Source organism: Phycodurus eques, chromosome 11, assembly GCF_024500275.1.
Source record: "Phycodurus eques isolate BA_2022a chromosome 11, UOR_Pequ_1.1, whole genome shotgun sequence".
Lineage (NCBI taxonomy): Eukaryota > Metazoa > Chordata > Actinopteri > Syngnathiformes > Syngnathidae > Phycodurus > Phycodurus eques.
In genome coordinates, this window is record NC_084535.1 from 3,288,637 (window position 1) to 3,310,583 (window position 21,947).

General features: G+C 42.8%; 1 protein-coding gene across 6 annotated transcripts in view; it reads right to left on the reverse strand.

Annotated features, from left to right (window-relative positions):
* Nucleotides 1–21,947, reverse strand: part of LOC133409933 (mitogen-activated protein kinase kinase kinase kinase 3-like) — a 36,101-nt gene that overhangs the window by 4,169 nt on the left and 9,985 nt on the right. For 2 of the 6 annotated variants that reach the window (XM_061690537.1, XM_061690536.1), the window contains exons 4-30: nucleotides 21,720–21,784; nucleotides 21,573–21,628; nucleotides 21,446–21,493; nucleotides 20,883–20,925; nucleotides 20,675–20,747; nucleotides 20,343–20,474; nucleotides 19,461–19,523; nucleotides 19,298–19,379; nucleotides 18,699–18,815; nucleotides 15,894–15,972; nucleotides 15,750–15,808; nucleotides 12,539–12,601; nucleotides 9,318–9,361; nucleotides 9,032–9,070; nucleotides 8,151–8,219; nucleotides 6,299–6,350; nucleotides 5,153–5,525; nucleotides 3,634–3,746; nucleotides 3,456–3,497; nucleotides 3,243–3,327; nucleotides 2,597–2,676; nucleotides 2,429–2,489; nucleotides 2,212–2,329; nucleotides 1,453–1,511; nucleotides 1,190–1,293; nucleotides 913–1,090; nucleotides 39–107 (exon numbers count right to left, since the gene is read on the reverse strand). In XM_061690537.1, coding sequence (XP_061546521.1) covers nucleotides 39–107; nucleotides 913–1,090; nucleotides 1,190–1,293; nucleotides 1,453–1,511; nucleotides 2,212–2,329; nucleotides 2,429–2,489; nucleotides 2,597–2,676; nucleotides 3,243–3,327; nucleotides 3,456–3,497; nucleotides 3,634–3,746; nucleotides 5,153–5,525; nucleotides 6,299–6,350; nucleotides 8,151–8,219; nucleotides 9,032–9,070; nucleotides 9,318–9,361; nucleotides 12,539–12,601; nucleotides 15,750–15,808; nucleotides 15,894–15,972; nucleotides 18,699–18,815; nucleotides 19,298–19,379; nucleotides 19,461–19,523; nucleotides 20,343–20,474; nucleotides 20,675–20,747; nucleotides 20,883–20,925; nucleotides 21,446–21,493; nucleotides 21,573–21,628; nucleotides 21,720–21,784 — 2,366 coding nt within the window. The remainder of the gene's footprint in view (nucleotides 1–38; nucleotides 108–912; nucleotides 1,091–1,189; nucleotides 1,294–1,452; nucleotides 1,512–2,211; nucleotides 2,330–2,428; nucleotides 2,490–2,596; nucleotides 2,677–3,242; nucleotides 3,328–3,455; nucleotides 3,498–3,633; nucleotides 3,747–5,152; nucleotides 5,526–6,298; nucleotides 6,351–8,150; nucleotides 8,220–9,031; nucleotides 9,071–9,317; nucleotides 9,362–12,538; nucleotides 12,602–15,749; nucleotides 15,809–15,893; nucleotides 15,973–18,698; nucleotides 18,816–19,297; nucleotides 19,380–19,460; nucleotides 19,524–20,342; nucleotides 20,475–20,674; nucleotides 20,748–20,882; nucleotides 20,926–21,445; nucleotides 21,494–21,572; nucleotides 21,629–21,719; nucleotides 21,785–21,947) is intronic. The other 4 variants (XM_061690540.1, XM_061690539.1, XM_061690538.1 and 1 more) reach the window with 3 other exon arrangements.

Below are 21,947 nucleotides of genomic sequence, written 5' to 3' on the forward strand. Positions count from 1 at the left end.
TTTTGGAGGTGCTCATCAGACCGACGGGGCTGACTCACGGTCGAGGCAGACGAGGATGGTGTCCCTCTCCAGCTGCGTGACGTGGATCACGCACGTTTGAGGCGTGTCTGCGGCGAGGAAGAACGCATTCGCAGAAAAACCACCAAAAATAACGAGAAATCAAACAAACAAAACAATTGAGCTTCAACCACATCGCGACACGAGACTGCAATAAAGCCTAATTATGAACACTGAAGTTTTGGGCTAATAATTTGAATACAATTGAAACACCACTGTTGAGAAATGTTACATCCAAATTTAAACCCCTCTTCCATTTTGTTTTAATAAAAGATAATGGAAGTAGGCAGCATGGTGAACTTGTCACTGATTAAAAAAAAATATATATATATATAGTCATATTCAAACTCTTCAGCTCAAAATCAACACATCTGCCACCATTTAAAGTGCGTCTAATTAGCTGCAAATACAGCTCAGATGTTTTAGTAGGCTTTCCAGACTTTTTTTTTTTTTTTTTTTTTTACTTTCTAACAGAAGTCTGAAGTTTTTGTGCTTACACTGACTGCTATTTGGAACTGTTCCTAAATTCCCCCACCTTGATTAAGGCGCCAGTTCCAAATAGCAGAAAAACAGCGCCAAAGCACATCATGTACTGTTAATCAATTTTCAGGTGTCGTCTTGGTCTCATGATGTCAAAAGCGGACTGTTTAAATACCAATTCTAACTGAAACACTAAATTATTCCAGTCCTGGATCAAACACCTGTCGAGAATTTTACCGTTCAGCTCCTTGTTAGCAAGTCGCGCAAAAAGTACTGAAACATTGAACAGTTAGGCATGTTCATTTAAAAGTTTACAGAAGGTCAAATTAAGTTCAGCCTAAATACAGTTTGACTGTGTTCGCGTGCGTGTCTCACCCGTCTCTGTGAACCAGGACGAGGTAGCGTTGGGGTTGGGGTTGACGGTGCCGAAGCGGACCACCTGGTTGAGCTCGCTGCCTTTACTGACCGCCACGCAAATGAGAGGGTAGGTCTGCTCAGGAACCACCAACATCTCAAATACCTCCAGCGGGCACGGCAGAGGGAAGTCGATGGTCTAGTTCCACCAAAAAAAAAAAAAAAGATGAGTTTTAATTATGAGACCAGACAACTGTGATTTAAAAAAAAAAAAAATCATGAAAATATCAAGAGTGACCTTGATGAGCATGAACTTCTGCATGGATTCCACCCACTCCAGCAGCATTACATGGGACTGGAAGGCCCCGCAGAGGTACTTGTGGCCTGTGTACGGGTTGCGCACTGCACACAAAACGGTAATAGTTCACAAACAAGTCGCAATGCACTGCCTTATTACTACAAATAACAACATTGCACTTTTAAAAGATTGACTTCACAACACAATCCATTTGAAGCATTCTTCCAAAATACTAGAGACTGGAGAGTCATAAAAATACGTACCCACGCAACACTTTTGGCACCCTTTAGTGTCCGGAATTTTAGTGGAAACAGCAAACTTCCTGTCATAAATAAAAATGTGCAACTTAAGAGACATATATTTAATGAAGTACAAAGTTTGATCTTTTAACAACCAGCCCAAAAAACAAAGAACGCTCGTTAATTTCTTTAATTATTAGCGTACAATGGAGCATCCGTAATCAAATGGTTTAGAATTGGACCTCAAATTTCAATGAAAAGTGGAACAAAAAGTGGAAAATCGAAAACCCATGCAAAAATGAGACTTTAGAGCTAAATATGAAACTTTTTGCCAAAAGTGATCATCAATGATGTGGAAATATAATATCCGGATCATGTACCTTGAAAGGCCCTAAATAAAGCCAAGTGATTATCATCATCACATAAGTGAATTTAACGTAACAAAATGTGACTTAAGTTAAGGTAAGGCATCATATCATAGTGCAAGTTACTGTATCGTGTAACGTACTGAAACAGAGTCCTTGTCTCCTTTGAAAGGCACAATAAAAACCTAATTCTATTCGTAAACATTTTGATTTCCATTAAAAAGGAGTTATTGTATTATATCCTGAATTTCCCCTCTGGATTCAGGATTATCCTATCTTTAGCATGGATCCGACATTCAAACATAAGCTGTACAATCGTTTATTTATAATGAAGCGATTTACAGGGAAAATTCAAAATGTGAACACACTGCGGATGGTGCCATTTGTGCATGTTTTTTTTTCAATTTGAACTCCTTGCCTGGGTATCATCTTATCAGGCAGCTTGTGTGTGGGAATGGCTACTGGTAACTTCTGCAGCTGTCTGGCCTGGTCGAAAAGTCCCGGCAGGCCGTGCGAGTACAGCTGGGAGGCTTTTCCTGCAGACGCCGAGGCACAAAGTAGCAACGTTGAATCGTTTGTCACAGCAAGTCAATTGCGGCAACTAACTGCCGCGTGAGAAATGTAAAACGACTCACCGGATACTGACAGAAGATTATTGTTCATGACGTACAACCACGTGCACCGCCGTGGGAAGAGCTACACAGACGGACGGGGAGCAGCGTAAGTTGTTGTTACAAATGCATCTTGTGACTCCACATGAAAGTATTTACCACACGGCACCAATAGGAAGTGGAATGACTCACCTGTTCCATTGTGGTCTCATGCAGCTCATTAAGGTTGAGTGTATAAATTCCCTCTTCGGCGCCAAATATCAAATATTGATCTGAAACAACACACAACAATACAACCTCTGTAGTGGAGTGGAATGTATGAAGTGCTGTTTCCACAAATGAAAATGCTTTTATTGTCTTTGTGGGCACTCAGTCTTTGGCCCACACGCTTTTAGCCTGGTCGCAACACCCTATCCTTGCCCTCGGTCGTCATGAGAACAAAAGCCGTACTCGGCATCGCTTCCGCAGTAGAGTGGGCGAGGTTGGCCATTGCTCATTTGCATGAAACAGGCCCGCCCCCTCAAAACAGGCCAAGTTTTGGGAGGCTTAAATAATCGAGTGTGTATCGTGTGCTGTAATTCTTTATCGTCGGGGTAAGACACCTGGGAACTGTTTTTAATTAATTGGATACATTCATATAACAGTATATTGTATATGAATAACATTTTATGAATGTGATATTTAAGTTAAAAACTATTTAGAGATTGAGCACTCAAATGTACAGTAATACATTTTTTGTTTACATGTTTTAATAAGCAATCAATCAAATGGTGGGGCAAAAAAATAAAATAAAGTAAAAAACAAATTACTTTGCCTTTAAGTCCTTTTTATTTGTTACCTCTGGTGTCTGGGTTGATCCAGGAAGTGGCACAGTGGATCTTGAGAGGGCAGCCGTTGAATACCTTGGAGAAACAAGCACCCATCTGCAAACAGAAGAAGACAAAGAAGACGAAGAAGAAGGAGGAGGAGGTGGAGGAGTGACTGAAAAATAATGAATGATCTCAAACATGAATTCTTAATACCTGCTGTACAAGCTTAAAGAGACACTTACATGGACTTTGGGCGTAGGTGGAAGCCCGTTGCTACTCGGCATCTAATCCACACACACAAATGTTTGAAAGAAAAATCAAGATGTCGTCGTCCTGTTAGATGACCCATGATGCTCTTTATATGTTCTCTGCTGAGACCCGTGATGCTCAAACCCCCCCACCCCCGGTTGGTGCGCTTACCGGAACGTCCTTCTTATCCTTCCGCACGGGAACACTAGGAGGCATGGTGGACTGCTGTCTGTCGGCGGGACCACTGCGCTGCTCGCCGTTGTGCGATGAGTTGAGGCCATTCCCTGCAGATATACGACACACACACACACAATAGGTCAGTTTGGGAGAACCTGAAGGAGAACGTGTATTATTGGACTCACGGGACTGACGACATAGAGAGCGAAATTTGACTACAAGGCGGGGGAGGGACGGTGGGAGGGAGGGAAGAGGGGGGCCGGCTAGCATGATAAATGCAGCCACGACTTCGTCTTCACTTCATTTTCCCTATGACAAGAAGTTCTCTCCTCTTCCTTCGTCCGCACTGGAAGGGCTAGTAGGCCGCTGTTAAATGATTGACAGCGCTCAGCAACCAATCAGGTGTTTAACAATTAGTGTCAGGACACAGATAGCAATAAGCTGATGGGTAAAAACAAAAACAAAACAAAAAAAACTACAAACATGGGCTGTGTTCGGATTCATTCACTCATTCCGTACTCTCTAATCCTTATATAGGGATTTTGATATAGTGGACTATGTAGTTCACTCATCAGCCAAATGAAAAATTGTTTTGGGACACTATTCAGGCGGTCCGTTATTTATGTCATGACTTTCGCACAAGTGCAACATATCGGATCAATGTCAGCTGGTGGACATTCCACAATAACTATTGAACAAATACCTACTATATTGTTTTAAGATGAGCCTATTTTACAAAATGTATCCAAAGAAAGCACTTCATGTCCATCTGTGTTGTGGTCATCGTTTTCTTTCTGTATCGGCACAACGCATCACGAGATAATATTGATTTTCTAGCGACCATCGGTCGCTCACTACTATAAGATTCATTGTGGGATACATTTGAGGGTATCATTTCATCTCGGGAAGGGAATTGATAGGAATTTTGCTAGTCGATATGATTCCTTATCGATTCTCATTGGGTGAGGGGATGGAATAATACAAATGGGTTTGATATCTTTGTCTTCGAAGATACAGCATATCCAGTATGCAGTCCGAATGTGCAATGTATTCTTAGGACAAAAAGAAAAGAAAATGAGGTGACTGACTTCTCAAAGTATGTCAAGAGACCAAAAAGCTTAATGCGGTTTTTGCCCTTAGAAAATCCATTCTTATAGGTCCACAGAAAACGCGCTGTGGGTGACCTCACCAGCGCTCAAGTAAAGTGCTAATTCTTTTTTGTTTTTGTTCGCGCTAAATGGAATGGTTATGCTAGCAAACAATTCTTTTGCGAATTACAAGGAACTGCTTCTTTTTGTCGTTGCCATCCCTACTCACTACACATTGGACCAGCACTACAACAAGGCAAACTCACTATATAGGGCACTATATAGTGGATAAGGAGTAAATCCGAACATAGCTCAGGAGACGTTAAAAGTGTTGATATTAATGGACTTATGGAACAGATAAATCAGTAGGCGAGGACAACCGGAGGGGCGGGGCAAAAGGCAGCTATCAAGCTACTGGCTCTTACTCTCGTCCTCATTCTCTTTCTCCTGCTCCTCTTTCACCTCCTTCAGCACCTCCCACGCCTCCTCCAGCTCCTCCTCTGTGTGAGGCGTGTGGAGCCACTGCCAGAAATGCCTAAAACTCCCATCGTCCTCCGGGGCGGACGTGTCAGCGTCCGAGCGCTCGCTCGCGGTCTCGTTACCTAGGCTGCTGCGGCGGTGTGGCGGCAGCCTCGGCGGCGGCGGCCGCGGGGGCACGTTGGAGGCGGGCTTGGCGGGACTGGGCGTCTGCGGGACCGGACAGCGCTTGATGGTCCCGCCTCCGCCGCCGTCGTCCTCGCTGTGCGAATGGCTGTCGTCCTGTTTGGGCTGCGGCTGAGGCGAGCTGATGGACTTGGGCTGGGGGAGCGGACACAAAGCGTCGTCATGGACAAAAAAAACATGTTTATATTGGAAATCCACACAATCCATTCTGGAAGGCCGATCGTCCATCATAAATTTGGATTATCAAACATTTTCCCATAGGAAAGAATGAAAATAGAAACTGTCACCCTTTATTTACTGTAGAGACAATACTTTAACATTTTAGTTTTTAATATCATAGTGTAAATAATTAACATACTTTTGTAGTCTAGTAACAGCCAATTCACGCTCACATGATCATAAATTTGAATGCGTAATAACAAATTGAGTTTTACGTTAAACTGAAGTTTAAGTTGGATATTAGTTTATTTGACTTTTTTTTGTGTCTTTCCAGGCTGAAGAATGACGAAAATGCATTTTTTGTGTCAAAATGTGCTCGAACACAGTCGTGCATTAGTGTGCAGATTGAGTTTTTTTTTTTTTTTTTTTTGTACCACCCTGCATAACAATGCTACTGCAACATTCAAGTCCAATGGCGACGATAGAGATGTAAAAAGAAGTTCTACAGGATAAGATGCAGACAACACTGGAGTCTTACTGCTTTGATTACGAGTCTGTTGAATTCAGGTCAGGCCTGTGTATATTCTTTTTCTTCTCTTAACACGACAAACTGTATTTTTCTTCATGCACGATAATGGTAAGAACTCCCAAGTTTTGTTCAACTTTAAAGGTGTATTTTTCCCGATGTGTTTGGCTTTAGAGGTACCACCGTAACAAACAACCATTCCCAACAAAGGTCTGACACCTACCTTGGGCGGAAGCGGGGGCGGGACCTTTGGCCTCAGGATAGTGTTCATCTTACTACACGGTGAGAAGATGGAGAGAGGAGCACACTGACTTTGCATGACAGGACAGCTCAAGCGCAGTACATCACTGTGGCTTTTACTTGGCATTTTTACATTTTTAACCAGTTACAGTTGTAACCCCTGAACTGGTTTGGAGTACATCGCGACAAAAAAATAGAACAATAGGATTTGAATTTGGTGATTAATCATGAATCAAATAAAGGGGACATATTACGGAACACTGACTGTTTAATTGCTTGTATACATACAGACGACTCGGAAGCACTGCCATGTCCAAGCCAAAATGTCAGCAGAGCTGTAGCGTCAGCACAGATTAGCATTAGCTAACAGTGCAGTCAACAAGCGGCATATTCGAATGTCGAACGTTGTCACCGTACGGGGGGTGGATTTGTGTTTGCCGATGTGTCTGCTGCATGCACCACATTCACGGATGAGCAGACTAATTGACAAAGTGCAACATGGCGGTTTGATGAAGTGCTGCCCCCATGAGTGAAAATACAAACAATACTTGCCCTGCTCGTCTTTATGGGGGTCGCTTTTCTCTTTTGACTTTGGGTTGCTTGAGAGCAAGTAGCCGTCCGCCTCGTCGCGTCGCCCAGGCGCCAACCCTTCTAAACAGAGTCATTTCCCCCACAATCTTACCAGAGGATGTCAAGGTGCTGTAATCCCTTATTCTTCGTGTATTTTGACCAAGGTATGTCAAGAGACAGTTGATCAGGACCCCTGGTAGTTCCCCCCAAAATGCATAATATGTCTCCTTTAATGATTGAATGACAAACAACCACAGTGTCTTGGCTACACACAAAGCGCACGCCAATCAAGCAAGCTGGTGTGAACTCTCTGGGAATTGTAGTGCCGACACGGAGAGTTTTGCCATAGGGAGGCGCTAGCGAGTCAATTTGGAGGCGCCCTTATCTCACCGTCAGCACTATAATGACAGAGATTTGACTCCATTCTGCCTCATAAGAGTGCAAATCTATTGCAAATAACTTGTTAATGAGGGATATGACTGATATGAGCATACAAACGAGAATGAACTGCAGCTGGATAATGAATAGAATACAGAAATGAGCACAAGGCACATTGTTACGCGCATAGACATATTGCATCCCCCATGCCACCAAGATGCTAATTTCCTCATTTTCTGTCCATTAAATGGATATTATCCAGCTCTGGGAAAAGACAAAAAGCAAAGCACAGAAAACTAAACCCTTTGCACCTTTGCTTTGACACAGTGAGAGAAGACACCTCGTGTCAATGAACACTTGAAAACGATGCAGCGAGCACCATGCGCGCACAAACAAGGAAGCACGGAGAAATGGCAGCGGGTGCACAAACAGGTGGACAAAGCAGCATAAGTTCACTTATGCGCCAAGGCTACACTCTGACTGACCCTTAACTGGAATCCAGACACAACTTACAGGTCACACTCATCTTTAGTGTGTTAGATGAGCATCCTGTTAGGGCTGTTTGTGCCTTTTTTTTTTTAAACTTTTTTTTTGGGGGGGTAGAATACAAAAAAACTAATCAAAAAAAGAAAAGCAGCAAAATAATTTCTAAAATGGTTAGGGAAATTGTTAGTTACGATGAAAAGCTGCCAAGATGCGCACACACACACACAAAACACAGGCGTGATGGTGCGGTGTGTTGCATAGAGATGAGTGGATGAAACTGTAGCACAAAACGGGAAGCCTTCCTCCTCCTTCCTTGTTTTGATGCGGGCAAGGGAGGGAAACGAGGACGGAGAGGCCCCCCGTTGTACGACTGCATGGGGGAGGGGGGGGGGGGGACTTACTGAGTGTGAGTTTCATCATCATCTGCACCATCATCATCCTCATCATCCCCTAAGTGTGCCACATGGCCCCTGGGAGCGTAGGTGGAGAGAGGAGGGGAGGGGGAGAATTTCGGGGATTCCAGGTGGGCGAAATGAGGGGAGAAAGGATGCAAGCAAAAGGTGATAGGAGGAGGAGGTGGAAGGTGAGGAAGGAAGGGAAGGGGAGGGGTGGGGGAGTTGGGATTAGAGCTGTGTGAAGCTTTGTCCATAAACAAACCGCTAACCTGCCAAACAAATTCTTAATAACAGAACAAATGGGACACAGTGAAGCTTAATTTTCTGTACTGTATTGTCAAACAAGTTGGAAAATGGGACTAAAACACCAAGTTCCACTTCATAACACCTCATCAACAGACTTAAAGACCTTCACGCTTGTATCGGCTTTAAACGTGAAATCCCCACATCGTTAACACCAATGGTACACCCGTGATTGGTGACGGAATCAAGAATGAATGCATGTATTGCGACAGATTGCCGCCAGGAAGAGCCCTGCAGATTTGCGAGTGTAATTGCTAGACGCCAGCTGTACAGTTTGAGTACAAACTACAAAATGTGCGCATGTGTGGAGTGTGAGCATCTGTGTGTAAGCCATGCTCTGCGGGAAAGTGGCTGATGAGCGCAACCTTTCAACTCGATGACATTAAAGGGCCAAGCGAAAACCCAGCAGAGTGCAAAACGCTGACAAAACGGCATGGAGTCGTTAGTGGCGTGTGATCAGACCCGATTAGTCGCGGGTTAACGGTGATTGGCCGATGTGGTGGTGTTAGACCACTGGCAAAAATAAAAACATAAAATCAAAGGTGCCGAGTCAGCACGTGAAAGGAGGAGGAGGTCGGACTCACCTCTGCTGCAGCTCCTCCTCCACCGATTTGAGAAGACTCCTGTTTTGTGATGAACAGGAGAAGACATTATTATGAACAGGGGACAAGCAGGAAAGTAAATAAAGATCTTAATTTCTCCAGTCTGCTTCGCCTTGGCTAGACTGCGCGACAGGATCCGTCCTGCTCCAAGACAGCAAATATGAATGCGAAGTGCAATTAAGCGGATCAAAGTTGATACAACTAGGAAACGTAAAAGGGAAGAATTCGGCACAAAGGCAATAAGGGACACAAAGTGAGGAGAACTTACTTGTTTCCTCCGAGCAGGCAGGGCGAATCGTGGCTATACTCCAACTGAAAGCCCCCAAAAAACAAAACAAAACGCAACAAAATTGCATCACTATTGGGACGTCATATCCAAATGACCGGCAATGCACTTGAACTTACAATGACATAGTGACTAATGACACTCAATCCCTGTTGCCGAATGACGGCAGGGACAGCAAAGTGTTTTAAAGTCCAATTTCATGACATGTTCAGGCACAGGGTGTAGTGGTCTCGCGCTGTGTTCACATTGTGGCCTTACTAAGGCGGCTGTCACAAGGCTCACCCCAAAAGAGAACCGTTGAAAATGTGCCTATCAGGTAAAAAAAAATAAAAACTTAGATTATATCTTATCTCATTATAGCTTACTTATTTTTCCATGTGTTTATTCAACATATCAATTAAGTCAGTCTTCCCCAAGCTTGCTTGAGCAGAGGCACATACTTTACTTTCGAAAGATGTCATGGCACAAACCACGCCCGCAAACAAATGTCACAAAACGTAATTATACTTAAATAAGGATGATATCATCTCAATTTATCATCTCACTGACTTAAAAGGGAGTTTGAAAATGTCCCCCAAATCACTCTGTTGTTTGTTAAAACGGTCAATATAAAGCTGACAGTGGGACATTAGTAAAATGATCGGTGGAAAAAAAAAAACCATCCCTCTCAAGCCCAATTTTGTACATCTAATAACATTTTTAAGAACCAGCCACACCCAAGGAAAATCCACCAATCAGAGAGACAAGGTGTGACCGACGAGGTGCCAATCATTTGCCGCGCACTCGTGTGCACACCTTAGGCTTCGGGAACTTTGCTGAAATTACCGTGGAGAATTCCAACTCCGCTTAGCAACAAAAGGTAAAAAGAAGGAATTGGACAGATCCAGTGACAAAACAATGGTGAACATAGGATCTGCCTTTCAGAGGTGGAGGGGATCACGGGTGGCTGTGAAGATTCAGAAGCGACGCAGAATTGATTGTACATTCCCAAATATATAACCTCAAACCGATAACATTTAGTGTTATAGTAATACTCTTACGAATAAGTGACGCCACCAACAAAGCAGCAGTGGCTAACGTCGCCTTGTTCACAGTACACATTACGTACGGCGCACGTTGGTGAGGGGGCGTGGCGTCGGTCGGAGCCTCGAAGCGAGGCAACTTTCAAATCTAGCAAGCAGTTATGAAACTGCAAACTTCCTCTATAAATCATGACAAAAACCAATGCTTCAACTCGGGACTTAAAAATGTGACAAGATTTCCCAAAACTGACAGCTTGTCAAAATGCTGAGTGTGGTTGGAATGGTCTCTTCAACCTGAGTACAAGGCACCAAGAATTTTGAAGATCAGATGATGGGTTTTGTTGAAATAGATTTTTTTTTTCTGGGGGGCGGGGGGGTGTTTGACATATTTGAGTGATAAAGAAAATCAAAAGCCGCCTTCAAATTAGAGTAAAACAGTATAAAAAGATTTTTTTGTTCACATTGCTCCTCTACCCTTTAGTTTCGTCTGCTACTTGGGGAGCCCTTTCTCCGATTGGTTGACAAGTTTCAGTTAAAAATATCCACCAATAAGCGCATATGGGCCAAAATTCCGAGGGGTTCTCCAAGTTGACGCTTAAAAATTACAGTGAAGTTTCACAGGGCACGAGGAGGACTTGCCCTAAAAATTTAAATAATGCAAATGGTAGATTATTAGTGAGAAGAGCAGTGTGGGCAGTAAAATAGGTCATGTACCATAGTAATAAATTATTTTTTGTGAATTTATTTATGGAGGATTTTAGAGCCGTTTGAAGTGCTCATTCAATGTCTTTTTAAAAAAAATTTTTTTACAGAAAATTCCACAAAGATGCCAGCCGCTTGTTACGTTGCTATTAAAAAGAAACAGTACTGACATCTAGTGGTCATGTTGCAATTAAGAAATCCCATTGCGACCTTGCTTGTTTATGACCAACATCTACCAAATTTGTCACCACTCCCCATCGTGGTTAGCCATCAACATCAACCACTTCTTTAGAAAAGATGTTTGGAATTTATGTGCGTATGTCTTGCATGACTAAAAATAAAAAAAATAACCCCCTCACCCCCAAAAAAACCACAACTCTGTGATGACTGGATAGTGGCGGCGCTAGCAAAAAAGCATTGTGGCTTTGCGTCGACATTTCAACTCGTGGCCAGTGATGGCACCATCGTCGGTGATGGCGTCCGCATCGTCCCGCCATCGCGGTCCCAACAGAAAGGATTTCCTGCCAAGCTGCCTCCGACGTCCACTAATCGTTATCCACAGTGACAGAAAAACAAATGTAATTATAAGCCGTCTGCACTCATCATTGTCTTCTGTGCGACCTAATGTGGTCGTCATGGTGACTGCGGCGGGCAGTTTGGCGCCACCCGAGCCGCTCAACCATTTGGAGTTCCGGTGTGAATTCTACGGGCTGGACCTTTCATTTTCCTCCACCAAAGTAGCTCAGCTGTGTTGAATGTATAGGATTGAGCTGAACTTGATGAGGTTGTCGAACAAAAAACACCAAGTAAAGCCACAATGTGTAAGCAGCTGTGTTTCAGGGCGGGGCAGAAAAAGACATCTTGAAAGTAAAAAGTGACACAGTGAAACAAGGAGGAGGGGTGGGAAAAAACAAAAAAAACAACAACAAAAAAAACACTGAAGCCCAAGCGCGACACTTGTTTTCGTCATCTACCGTACGTGAGAGGTTAGAAAGAGCACCATACAAAAAGCAGCAGCGTACAAAAAAAGAGACACATTTTACAAAGAGGAATATCCAACCGGCAGAAAAGGAAGTCTGTATTATGCATCCTCGGTGTGCCCTGGAGCAAGGCACTGGACTATTCAGAGTATGTCACATACATGTAAACCATCTTTTTTTTGTGTTTGTTCTGTCTTGAGCGCGTTCATGTGATTGTACAAACGTCTGAAGGTGGGGGGGAAAAGATAGCAGCAACCGTTAACGGGGCTGGAAACAAAGAATAGAAGAACACGCGAGCAGAAGCGCAACAGGACACCAGTCGCCCGAAAAGAACACACATGAAAAGAAAAAGGCGGAGGTTAGGAACGGCAGAGATATACGGAAGAGGTTAGTGACGATGGCGGCAAATAAACAACAAAAAAACAAAAAAGAAGAAGAAAGGGGCGGGGCTCAGGTGGAGAGAGGTAGAAAGAAGGAGAGAGACGAGAGAGAGTACTACCAGATTAGATCTCGCGGTATAGTAGAGCTCCTCAACACAGTCCAGATAGGGCTCAGAATCACACTGGTCAGCAAGACAAAGCGAGAGAGACCTCAAGTTAATACATCAACCTTGGACGATGGAGGGAACTGGGGGGAGGAGGAGGCGTTGGCAGGAATGGGGGGTGGGCATTGATGCAAGACAGAAGATGATGGTGTGTACGGCAATGGGGAACAAAATGGACGGAGGCCAAAATGGGATTTGGAGAGCGAGGATACATTTGTAAAAGGGGCGTAGACAAATCCAGGGATGACCTGCTGTGGTTTGCGGATGCGAACAAAATCTCTGACTATCCCTTATTTCCTCATATAGTGGCGTTTATTTACCTCGACTGCAGAAGGTAACGGGAATCTTTCACAGATTAAGTGCCGAGTTTGGAGGGAGGGCTTTGTTTGAACAATTATAATCATTTCATATTTATTGTCCCACAACTACATAAGGCCACTTATGCAAAACAACAAACACAAAATCTCTGCATTCACGATTCATGTTTCCTTATAATCGAAATACATGACACTTAATCAAAACAATACACATTACACGAGAATGTGTCGTCTTCTGTAAACGTAGGCTTTACAGATGCCACGTCTGCTGTGATAATGACGACTTGTATGACACACTGTACAACCCCAATTCCAATGAAGTTGGGACGTTGTGTTAAACAAATAAAAACAGAATACAATGATTTGCAAATCGTTGTTCAACCTATATTTAATTGAATATACTACAAAGACAAGATATTTAATGTTCAAACTGATAAACTTCATTGCTTTAGCAAATAATCATGAACTTAGAATTTTATGGCTGCAACACGTTCCAAAAAAAGCTGGGACAGGGTCATGTTTACCACTGTGTACCACCTTTTCTTTGAACAACATTCAATAAAGGTTTGGGAACCGAGGACACTAATTGTTGAAGCTTTGGAGGTGGAATTCTTTCCCATTCTTGCTCGATGTACAGCTTCAGCTGTTCAACAGTCCGGGGTCTCCGTTGTCGTATTTCACGCTTCATAATGCGCCGCACATTTTCAATGGGAGAAAGGTCTGGACTGCAGGCAGGCGACTCTAGTACCCGCACTCTTTTACTACGAAGCCACGCTGTTGTAACATGTGCAGAATGTGGGTTGGCATTGTCTTGCTGAAATAAGCAGGGGTGTCCATTAAAAAGACGTCGCTTGGATCGCAAGCGTATGTTTCTCCAAAACCTGTATGTACCTTTCAGCATTAATGGTGCCTTCACAGAAGCGTAAGGTACCCATGCCATTGGCACTAACACAGCCCCATACCATCACAGGAGCTGGCTTTTGAACTTTGCGTCCATAACAGTCCGGATGGTTCTTTTCCTCTTTAGCCCGAAGGACACGACATCCACAATTTCCCAAAACAATTTGAAATGCGGACTCGTCGGACCACAGAACACTTTTATACTTTGCGTCAGTCCATCTTAGATGAGCTCGGGCCCAGAGAAGCCGGCGGCGTTTCTGGGTGTTGTTGATAAATGGCTTTTGCTTTGCATAGTAGAGTTTCAAGTTGCACTTACGGATGTAGCGCCGAACTGTATTTACTGACATTGGTTTTCTGAAGTGTTCCTGAGCCCATGTGGTGATATCCTTTACACATTGATGTCGGTTTTTGATGCAGTGCCGCCTGAGGGACCGAAGGTCACGGGCATTCAATGTTGGTTTTCGGCCTTGCCGCTTACATGCAGTGATTTCTCCAGATTCTCTGAACCATTTGATGATATTATGGACCGTAGATGATAAAATCCCTAAATTCCTTGCAATTGCAGGTTTTGGATTAGAGCGGAACATTGTCCTTAAACTGCTCGACTATTTTCTCACGCACTTGTTCACAAAGAGGTGAACCTCGCCCCATCTTTGCTTGCGAATGACTGAGCAATTCAGGGAAGCTCCTTTTCTACCCAATCATGGCACCCACCTGTTCCCAATGAGCCTGTTCACCTGCGGGATGTTCCAAACACGTGTTTGATGAGCATTCCTCAACTTTCTTAGTCTTTTTTGCAGCCTGTCCCAGCTTTTTTGGAACGTGTTGCGGCCATAAAATTCTAAGTTAATGATTATTTGCTAAAAACAATAAAGTTTATCAGTTTGAACATTAAATATCTGGTCTTTGTAGTGAATTCAATTAAATATAGGTTGAACATGTTTTGCAAATCATTGTATTATGTTTTTATTTATGTTTAACACAACGTCCCAACTTCATTGGAATTGGAGTTGGAGTAACAGTCTTGGAGTCTATTCGAGGGTAGCGCCACGATTTGAGGAACTACATTACGCAGGCTACCTTCGCGTAACCTGAAAATATCTCCGTTCATGTTTCCATATAATCCTAAGGGTAAAGAGGCGTGTGGAGAAATCCTCGAGAGAGACAGTAATGATATCAATAAGGCAATGAGGTTATTAATGACAAAACACTTCAGTGCACACTGGGGCCGAAGACTTCAGAACCACACGGGTCAGCAGCAGCAAATAGAGAGGACCATAATGCATTCATGAGATGAGATAGTAGAAAGTAATGTTATAACAATGACCTTCAGTGGTGATTTCAAACTGATTAAAATATAATAATAATAATAAACAAACACACAAGGGTACTTTCAATGTGTGAAATGCCAAGGGAGACAAAAAATACATAAATAAATCTAAAAGACCGGAAGTGAGGACAGGACATGGTGGTGACTGATATTGATGGTGCATGAACCTAGAACCAGGCAATGTCCAATTTCAAATAGTCCTCTGACAAGAGCTACAGCAAAACATTTGCACTCCCAACACCAATAATGCGTTTAAAAAGTTCACAAACCCAATTTCATGCCTATAGTCCAATAGCCCAGACTTCCTCCAAGGCACATTCTGGAGCAGTGCCCAATTTTACACCTCCCGTCTGTCCTTTCAATCCAAACGAACACCAGAACCACTAAATGGTTTTTATCACTCTGTGTGGGTAAGCGCCACCACATGCTTCTTTAAGATGGTAAACACATTAGACGCTTATTAAATAGGAGCCGACAGTGTGATATGGTGGCATGAACTACAGGAAGTGGAAGGGCTGGTTCTTTTGGGCTCAGCTTAACGATAAGTGAAGACTGGCCATGCTTGTACTGGTGAAGTGACATAAATGCACATATGTAAACACATTTTGTAACAACTCACCGGTTCGTGATGGGGCTCCGTCTCCTTCCTTAGTGGGGGGTCAAACTTCACCTGACCGACTGGGAAATGAGGACAAAAAGGTTGGTAGTGAATGTCCGGATGTTATTATTGTGTGGACGCTCTTTAATTTGCGCATGAACTCACAGTTGATCTCAGAGAGTGTCTTTCCTTCACGGGTGCTTCTGCTGGTGGAGCGAATCCGATGAGGGACGGACACCGGAGACTGTGAGGACACACGCACACATTGAGAAAAGAGAGATGCACACAGTCAAATAAATACTCAAACAAAACACTGTGGCGGTTTTGCAGGCCACTCGAAAAGATTATACAACGTATAAAACAAAATCTGTTTGGTATTTCCTCTTAGGGGGGAAATTTGATGACACAGCACAAAAAGCCAGCTGCACGCAGCAACAAGGTAAACACAATCAAATCAAACAAATGCTCCCACTCGAGGTTTTCCATCCGTTGACAACGTGAGATCTTTTCAATATGCAACTGAAAAAAAATAAAAACCACTTTAAAAACACTTTACAGTCAACCTAAAATAATCGCTCTGATGCAGTCGTTTATCTTCAAAATGAAAACAAAGGGCATCAGTCGCAGAGTTCCTTCATAACACAGCAAATTCACACCATGCTTTAAAAAAGGACAAACCAGCATTCCCCAAACAAAACAAAACAAGTATACAATAAGGCGTCAAAAAAAATCTCAGCCAAGTCCTCCTCACAAATGACAATCTCTTGTTTACATGAACACAGTCGATAATATTGACATTACCGGTATGTACGTTACTCCAGATTTTGCACCAAAAGTGCTTAAAATTAGGTTTCCTCAAATAGTGGCCTCTGCTGTATTAGATGCCAGGCCCCAATTAATTGCTGGATGTATCATCCACGTAAATAAATAAATAAATAAGTAAAGCTGAAGCATACCAGAGAAAAAGATCTTGTACTGTATAAAATAATACATTTTACATATATTTTTATTGCAATATGGGTGGCATCTCAAATAAGAATATTGTTTAAAAATGTTTACTTAATTCAGCAGTAACTTCATATTTTATAGATTCAGCACATGTTCTACTTTCTTAAGACGGTGAATTTAGTTTTTTTGTAATATTATTATTACTATTATTCTTAAAATTATTTTAAAAACAACACAAAAATTGACTTTATGGATAGTGAATCTGTATAATATACAAGTCTCACTTTTTGAATTGAACTACAGTGAACCCCCATATATTCGCTGCTGTTCAAAAAGATAAAAATATATTTAAAAAAATATTTTGGCACCATCTGGTGGCATCTTGCTAGCAAGGCCCTGTTGAGGTGAGTTGAGGAGCTTCATTTAGACAAAAGCAATCCTTTGCTCCCATCTTGTGGCATCTATAGGCAATTAACCTTTTTTGGGGTGTGGCGTTAATTATTCGCAGCAACACCACACGACGAGCGGGCGTTTACTGTGCTGAAAATGACATTTTCCACAATATTCTAATTGATTGAGATACACCTGTATATCTTTATTATTATCTGTGAAACATGAATCGTTGAGTAAATAAAAGCCACCAGCCACTGTGACGAAATGCGCTCCTATGAGCCACCTAGCTATAGGCATCGGTATGGAGTTGACGATTTCCACGACAACATCAACTCAATGGGATAGAGTCTTCAATACAAGTCACACATGCTTTTTTTAAGACATCACATCACTGCAGACACCGCAGCCCGACGTGGTACCTTCCGACGGGCGGGAAAGCGGGGCGCACGCCGAGCGCCAGGGCTTACGGCTAGGAAGTGACCCCTGTACTTAAACTGTGGAGGAGGAGGGAGAGGAGAGTAGAGGACAGTGGGAAGGCAGACATGAACAGAATAGAAGAGAGGAGAGGAAAGGTGAGAAGGAGAGGAGGACGCGCTGCAAGATGGAGAAAAGAGAGGAGAACATTTAGTGAGGGAGTGCAATGGAGGAAGAGGAGGAGGGCAACAACGTGGGGGCGTTAAGACTGCTGGGAGTAATAGTTGATGTGGGGAATTTGACAAATGAAGAACAGATGAGACACAGTTTACAGAGGAATTAAAAGAGGCAACATCTCGTAAAAAGATCGTTACAAACCATGTTTGTCATGTATGAATAGGGTTGCAAAGGGGTGGAAAATTTCCAGTCAATTTCTGGGAAGTTCAGTTACCATGAGAAGTTAACAGGGGACTTTTGGAAACATTTTGTTTTATTATAGAAGACATCCATGCACAATAATTTGACCTTACACCGATTTTATCGGCCTGATCGGTATCGGCCGATGATTAGCATTTTATGCCGATCGGCTTTAATGTCATAATTCGCCGATCCGATGACATCATTGTGCACAGTATATTTGAATCCAAAAGCTAGTTTATTTTTAGCCTTGTCGCGTGTCTTTTGACGTAGTACTGTAAATATCTGACGGGCAATAAAGTTATTTAAAAAAAACAAAAAAAACATGTCGGCGGTGTGGAACACGTCTGAGACAGGCAACACGTAATGCCCGGATCAGACTACGTGACAAATTTGCTCTATGTCAGACTACTGCAATAAAATCTTGTATTCCGATACCAGCGCATTTCCGTTTTTTTACGATCATTGGGCTTTATCTTGTCAACTCAAATGCGTCCGGATACACTCGTTACCGTGGCGACGACAACAACAAGAGTGGATCGCGCCGACTTTGTATTATAAGGACGAAATGGGGAAAAACGTGTTGGTGATCACCGGTGCTCAGGACAGGAGAGGACGAAATCCTGATCGTGTAAAGCCTAAAAATAATACAATTAAAAAGGAAGACTCATTTATTTGTACGCAGAACTTTATTTATATTTCTTTGACTCAATCCATTCCCATGGAAAGTTTCCAACTTTGAAAATTCCCGGAATTTTGCAACCATATGTATGAATACAATAGAAAGTCTGAGGTTACCTCCGGTTCGGGGTCGTCGTCGTCAAAGTCGTTGTAGTTGTTGTGGTCTGGGTTTTTGGCTCGGTCCAACAGCTCTTTAGCCAGCGTCCTGCTCAGCGGCTGAGACACGAACGGGTGCTGTAAAGACAGGAAGCGAGGCTGTCAACTTTTTGGCTCTAACCAGAACATAATTAAGTTTCATTTTACATCCATTAAATCTACGGTCTGAACAAACAAGTGGATGTTACTTGGAAATCTATTATAAGCACAGGAATTCCTGACTAGTCAGAGTCAAAGTGAAAATCTGCGGCGCATTTTGAGATGCATTTTGGCCTAACGCGTACTCAAGTTACTGCCTTGACGGCGAGTGCAGAGACATAAATACGAAGCGCTATTTTATTTTATTATTCTAAGAGGCTTCGTTACAAATCTCTAGGCGACATCGGGAGATAGATAACACATTTAATCAACGGATGGGACAGCCCACACCCGGTGATTAAATGTGTAACAGAGCACCAAGTATGGGTGGTTTAATGGCTGGATTCTATTATCAGCCTCCGGCTCAGTCGTAAAATATTAGGCGGGATCGACATGAACTGCAACATCAATGACGTTCCCACCTGCAGCAGTTTCTCCGCTGTGGGCCTCTTCTTTGGGTTCTTCGTCAGGGCTACTTTTACAAAATGGTGAAAGTTGTCCGTCCTGTGGTGGGTCAGAATATAAATGACAAAATTGCTTGGGTGCATCTTTAGAGGATTTAAAAATGATTGAACAACACCTTACCACTTGACCTTGTCTTTCAATTTCGGCGGCTGGAAATTACTCTTGGTCATCAAGAAAAGAGCCCTGTGCAGGGAGGAGAGATGAGCATTAAATGGAGGTAAAGAATCATCACATAATCACAGTTAGAAAGAGAAGCCACTTTAGCTGTGGTGGCTTTTTCATGAAGAAGTCCATGCCAAATGCCAAAGAGGATCCTGTGTTATTCACGGCATTGAAAACATTTATTAGCACTTTGTGCTGGCGCGTATACAAATATGGCTCTCACTTCAGTGGCATCAGTTTTAAGTATAACTATCAGAATCCACTGGACTGCGACATGATACACACAGAGAGGTGACCGCTTGATTATTAGAAGTTCTTTTAGCTTGAGAGAGCACTTGAGATAAAATGGCATTTTTAATCTGCTCGTATTACAACTAGGTACAGTTGTGCCTTGACAAAACAAAAAAAAAAACAAAAACAAAAAAAAACTGTAACATAATTAAATAAAAATCTAAAGAAATAAACAGTTTGTACATTATGATGCATTAATTCTGCAGCTCCTAATGGTGTGTGCACCTTGGCCACCAGGATGAAGGAAAATATATTCAGAGATAAACATGAACAAGACTGACAACTGCCGAGTAAGCTGCAGTAATATTCGTCGTTTTCACAGAGGATAAAGAATTTATGCCCGTGAGTAGGGTTACATTGTCTGTTAGCATTAAGCTAGCAGACGTTCCTAAACCAAAGTTATGCGATTGTCTTAAATACACGAGCCTGTAATTCTGTCTTGTTTCGTTCTATTGCTCATATCTCAAACGTTTGCTCGCAAGTAAAAAGCTGGTATCCTGAAAAACTCCTGATTCGGGGTAGCGCCGTGATAACCGCCACCACACACACCTCATGGGATGCAGCTCAAACATGGGTGGCTGCAGCTCGGCCAGCTCTATTGCGGTAATGCCCACAGCCCAGATATCACACAGCTGGTTGTAACCTCCTTTCCTCTCCACTGCTGCCACCTCTGGAGCCATCCTGTTGCAGGGGAGAGAAAAGAGAAACACATGCTCGTATTCATTAAGGTTTAAAAAAGAAGTGCGGTTTCATCAACTAATCAATCAAATTCTGTCATCCTGCAGCCCGAGAGACTAAATTGCTGTGATTTGTACACTTTGCGCTCACATGCAGCAAACTACCAATAAATAAATAATTTAAAAAAAACATCAATAACTCACCAGTAAGGTGTTCCAATGAATGACTTCCTCTTGGCCAGAGTTGCTGTGATCTGCGCTGATACACCAAAGTCGGCTATTGCGAGAAAAGTGAACAGCGGATGCGGGATTTAAGACCAAAAAATAAATTGAAAATTGCATCGGAGAACAATAAAAATAAATCCCCAGAGAAGGGAAAAGAACAAGCAGCAGAATGTCTGGTTCCTCTCACCTAGCTTGATGTAGCCGTTGTCTGTCAACAGGATGTTGGCGCCCTGTTGGAGACAAAACGCGTGTCGCGCATCAGAACACACGACAACGCGACGCGTGTCGACTCAAATTAAATGTGAAAGGCACACGGTCTGTCAGCACGCCTCGGTTGAATTGTGACCGAGTTCACATGCTTTTGCGCATCACACGCACATAGATAGACACATAGAGAACTACACAAGAGTGCAGAAAAAATATTGCAATAAATCCTTTCAAACCAACATTTTCAAATCGCCTCTGTGGTTTACTGCGACATTTAATTCACAAGAAAAAAGGAAGCAGGGTGTGGCGAGTCAAGGAAATGACGTCAATATTTTTAAGTATATGGATGGAAGGAAAACCTGTTTAAAAAGTGGCAGTTCAAATATAGAACTTCCATTTTAAACTGGGACATGATGATGAAGCAAAGCGCATTTTAACACTCAATATGCCCAAAAATGAAGGCACAAAGAGGCAAACCAAAACCACATTGACATTGGTGACATTATCGCATAGAAAGTCGTGATCCATTTCCCCAAAGCTCACCTTGATGTCTCTGTGCATTTTGCCTTTATTGTGAAGGTAGTATAAACCCTGCAAATACAAGCACACGACAGCTGTTATAGCTATAAAAACAACAACAATGATCAACGTTTATGCAGCATACGCTTACCTGCAGGGTCTCCCGTGACATGTAGGCTATCTGAGACTCTAACAAAGGCCCTGTTACTGAAAGTACAAAAGAAGAGAGTGAAAGGTCAGCGGGTCGACGACCAGCCGTGCCTAACACGTAAACAATCAGAATGTGTGTGTGTCTCACCATGATAGATGTCCTGTAGGGAACCTCCCCCGCAGTACTCCATACTGATCCATAACTTGTCTCGCCTGCGCGCGCGCGCACGCACACACACACACACACACACACACACGCACACACGCACAGACACAGATTAGGGTGCACCTGCACAATGTAACAAAGGCTGGATTACAAATTCTGACCTTGCCAATATGCCACTCTTGTCCCCCAATGGACAACTCTGGATTTTCT